We start from the raw sequence: 4,413 nt of genomic DNA, 5'->3' as shown, positions 1-4,413 counted from the left end.
TACTTATGTTGCATACAGTTGTCATCTAGTGGCACCAAGTTGCTCTCTTATATGGAAGGACACCAAGTTGCTTTCTTATATGGAAGGTTATGAATCGAGTTACAATAAATGCGGTATTAACTCTTTGTACTTCATATTCAACTTGTCACATTTAGTTCTATTATTTTAATTTTTTGTTTTACATATTAACTTTTTTTTTTTAAATTGTCACAATTAATCATCTGTTTTAATCTTAATGATGTATTTGAATGAAGGTGACATGGAACTTCAATTCTAACTTTTGTTATGATGACACTATTCTCATTGCCTCATTTCATTTATATGTAAAAGAAAGTGTAAAAGGAGACCTACAACTTATTATCTAATGAGATACATATATGCGTGTATGTATGTTAAAAGGTAATTAGTGGTTGTTTTTATCTATACTTAATTAATTTTTTATGTTTGAAAGTTGAATTGGACTAGTTGAAGAGTTTGTTTTGCATGTTTGTGCATGAGTTTTTATACACAAAAAGTAAAATTCTCTCACTCTGACAAGATGATTAAAAACAAATAATTTGCCTTTAATTTACTTCCTAGGAATTGCAACAACAACAACAACAAAAAAAATTAAAAAAAAAATACACACATATAAAATTAAATAAGTAATTAGTTAAAAATTTAAGCGGCCGGTAACATATAAATTGGTCAATTGATATTTTAGAAAGTTAGGATGGAGGGGTGAAATATATACTATATATATGTTGACTTGTGACATTAGAATATATGTATATACACACACACTCCGATCCATTATTAATACTCATTACAACCAGAAAAAAAAAAATTTAAAGTCAGAGATGACGTTCATATATTGTTGCGACGAATTGAAAAGAACCAAATTGGATTATATATATATATATATATATATATATATATATATATATATATATATATATATATATATATATATATATATATATATATAAAACAAAATACAGTAGTAGATTAATTGAATCTACCTGGATTCAGTTGACGTGGTTTATTAACTTAATTTGTATTGCTTCTAAACCAGGCCATGCCAGTACAGTAAAGTTCTAGATTAATTGAATCTGGATATACATATATACTTAATTGGCTTTAACACCTTAACTTAATTATTTACTGTATTATTTTAATTGTTTCTTCAATTTCAGATCTATCGTTAAAAAAAAAAAAAAACTTTGATGCGCTTCTTCTTATTCTTTATATATAAACCGAATGTTAATTATAATTTATTTAATTCGAATACAGTTATGAAAAAGCTAAACTTTTTGAAATGAATTAATTCAATATGTACGCGTGTTTAATTGATTCTGAGCATATTAATTATTATAATTTAGTATTTTAAAGATTTTATCAAATTAAAGTATGTAAGATAGATAATATAAACAAAGTAACGGTTATTTTACATAACTTTTTAATTTTTTTTTTTTTTTTTTGAGTGAGAGAGAATGAAGAGATGTATTAATGATCAACCAAAGATGAGATACAGGTCGGTGGGGCGTAGTAAACCACAAACCTATGGCAGACATAGAATCAGAAGTCCGTGCTAGCACATGAGTTAAGTGATTCGCTGACCTATTGACATAACAAACTGAAACGTTCCCAATGTCACTAGCAATCTTATGACATTGCTTAACTATCAAACCAACGTAGGTCCAAACTACAATAATTACAAGCGGAACAAAACTTTAAACAATCTGACTCAAGAATAATGTTATTGAAATTGTGTGTCTTTCATCCAAAATTATTTTAAACCACCTATATATTCAAAATTTAGTCAAATAACATCACCGTACCATGCATGTATTAATTGATGAATCTTAGTCAAGACAAGTTCATTATTGAAGCTCGCTGTCATGCATGCGGGCATATCCATGCATCTCAATACTCAATAGAATGAAGTTCATATTGAATCGAAACTATCTATCAGACTATCATGCATGTATATACATATTAGTAGACTTAGATTATTTATTTATTTAAAATTTATTACATCCGTCTATAGAAAATAAAAATAAAAATAATAATAATAATAATAAAAAATAATAATAATAATAATTCCGAGCTGAGGATTGAATCTGTGGGAAACTACAAGATATTGAGAGAAGGGCAGGGCAGGGTTGCTTGCTGCTGCTGCTGCTTCATTCTTGAATTGTTGGATGGATAGGTTGAGCAGTATCTAGCTGGCAATTGGCTGTTTATTAGCTTTTTTAACCTCTCATAAACCTCCAAAGTGTTCATACCTAACCTAGTAACTTTTACCTGCACGCATCAAAATTAAAGGTAGAATATATCAAATTAAACAACATAGAATCATTTACTTTTATATATGTCTCATGATCAATTGAAAGTGTTCATACCTAACCTAGTAACTTTAACCTGCATGGCCGGATTTTGAGGCGTACGTGCAAGATGGGCAACCGCACATGGCCTCAATTTTTAAAAAGACTAATATTTACACCGTTCATATTTATTTGAAATAAAAATCATATATTTTACAGTAGGAACTGTAATTTTTGAAAATAAAAATCATATATTTTGTAGTATTGGTTTTAAAGGTTCATACTTATTTGAAATATAAAAATCATATATTTTACAATATTGAGTTTAAAGATTGCACTTATACTTTTGGTAGAGCCTCATTTATTTATAAGAATGAGATCAAAAAAAAAAAAAAAAAAAAAAAAAAAAAAAAAAAAAAAAAAAAAAAAAAAGGGGGCCCTAGAAGGAGGAGTAGGCCAGGCCATGTATGATGTATGCAAAAGGAGGAAAAATTAAAAAAGCAGGCACGCACCAGTTTTGGTAGCAAATTAAAATAGGGCGGAAATAACGTAAGGCATTTGTGGGGTACAGTACGTATGTACCTGTGCATGGAGTGTATAGAAAACCTTATCCCCAATGGCAGAAAAGATTGCACTCACAACTTGACCTCCTTCTTCTTCCACAATCTTGATTACTTGATGCATCATGAAATTTGTTGTACAACAGCTTATCAATTTTACTTCCAAGCTTGAACCTAATTCTCTAACTTGAAGAATCGGAGCTTTTAACGAAGCAGATGCGCTGCCGCTGCACCTTTCTTTTTCTTCTTCTTCTTCTTCTTCTCCCGCCGGAACTAATTTCCTCGTCTTCTTCTTTAGTTTCTCCACTCGTTCTTTTAACTCCTTAATGTATGTGACTGCTTGATCAAGTTGATCTTGTTGCGACACCAACTCCTGCAATAAATAAATTGGAAATTAAATGAGGCCGGCTTAGCTAGCTAGGCCAAATATATATAATAAATAAATAAATTGGAAAGTTGATCTTGTATGTTGCCACACCAATTAACTACGATCTGTCCTGGCCTGCAATATAATATAATATAATATATACCCTGGATGCTGCAGCAGGTTGGCGGTGTTGAGGAGGTATAAGAGAAACAAGCTTTCCGCATAGATTTTTCATGTGAATTCTCCGGTTCCTTTCCACAGTTTTCCGGTCTAGTTTTTCTGATGGTGTTTGGATAACATGATCCATTAACTTGATCGATATGTATATATATTTGCAGATCTGATCTTAGTTACTATACGTTGAAAAGCAAGCATGCATATATACGCAGCGCAGCGCAGCAGACAAGTAACGGTGATGGGAGCTGAGGCATATATTTTTTTTTTTGAAAATGGAGCTGAGGCATATATATTTATATATATATAGAGAGAGACCGAGAGTGTCAGATCAGCGGACGAGTAGTATATTCCCTTAAGGATCGGAGCGCGGTCCACTGATTGAATCTATGACGACGTACTATTCGTACTATAGTATTGACATCATCATATTCATCATCATTTCTTAAAAGTCCATCTATCTCATCTGCGTTTCTACGTTAGCAATTGCTATTAGCTAGCTAGCTAGCTTCGAGTAATAGCAATTGCTAATTTATATCTAACAACTACGTATAGGCGTAAACACAGTGAAAATAGAATATAATGGTCGTTGGAATTATATATATATAATATACTCTAACACCGTCAACCTTTGGTAATAGAGTATAATAATCCAGATATAACAACTATATATTACCGGAAATAGGCCGGTAGTAATTAATTAAGATAAGATAGGTGAAAGGTGCGTGACAGGAGTGTTTTAGAGTAAATAGATTATAATGGAAGATTTATGGAAGGTTTGCTACGATGGAAAAGTAAAAAGTTTTATTAATCTTTAAACATTTTTTGCGAACCAAACGCATGTAGTAAGCAGTCAAGTTTGGAAGGTACACTATGAAGGTCGGGTCAACATTGGTTGAGGGCATGACTTTTTTTACCATACCGCGGTTGCACCGGCCACCTACATACTATTTACTTCCATTTGGACATGCAATTCTATCATATTGCTTCCAATACACATAATTAA

General features: G+C 31.2%; 1 protein-coding gene across 1 annotated transcript; it reads right to left on the bottom strand.

Moving 5' to 3' along the window:
- Positions 1-2,010: 2,010 nt before the first annotated feature.
- LOC109149299 (transcription factor bHLH100-like) lies at positions 2,011-3,625 on the bottom strand. Its single transcript, XM_019297008.1, has 4 exons — positions 3,397-3,625; positions 2,889-3,239; positions 2,064-2,286; positions 2,011-2,027 (listed from the first exon to the last, which is right to left on the bottom strand). The coding sequence occupies exons 1-3, from the start codon at positions 3,538-3,540 to the stop codon at positions 2,113-2,115; spliced, it is 669 nt and encodes a 222-aa protein (XP_019152553.1). The 5' UTR covers positions 3,541-3,625; the 3' UTR covers positions 2,011-2,027; positions 2,064-2,112.
- Positions 3,626-4,413: the final 788 nt, after the last annotated feature.

This window comes from Ipomoea nil, unplaced genomic scaffold (assembly GCF_001879475.1).
Source record: "Ipomoea nil cultivar Tokyo-kokei standard unplaced genomic scaffold, Asagao_1.1 scaffold2159, whole genome shotgun sequence".
In the NCBI taxonomy this organism is placed as follows: Eukaryota; Viridiplantae; Streptophyta; class Magnoliopsida; order Solanales; family Convolvulaceae; genus Ipomoea; species Ipomoea nil.
The sequence above is the reverse complement of the archived record's forward strand: the minus strand, read 5'-3'. Positions and strand labels throughout refer to the sequence as shown.

What these genes read in the sequence shown, in the direction of transcription:
- LOC109149299 (XM_019297008.1), bottom strand. Translation starts at nt 3,540, where the DNA reads ATGGATCATGTTATCCAAACACCATCAGAAAAACTAGACCGGAAAACT. An exon ending in AACCTGCTGCAGCATCCAGG is followed by an intron (nt 3,240 to 3,396) that starts GTATATATTATA and finishes TATTTATTGCAG; the next exon opens with GAGTTGGTGTCGCAACAAGA. An exon ending in TCTATACACTCCATGCACAG is followed by an intron (nt 2,287 to 2,888) that starts GTACATACGTAC and finishes TGATGCGTGCAG; the next exon opens with GTAAAAGTTACTAGGTTAGG.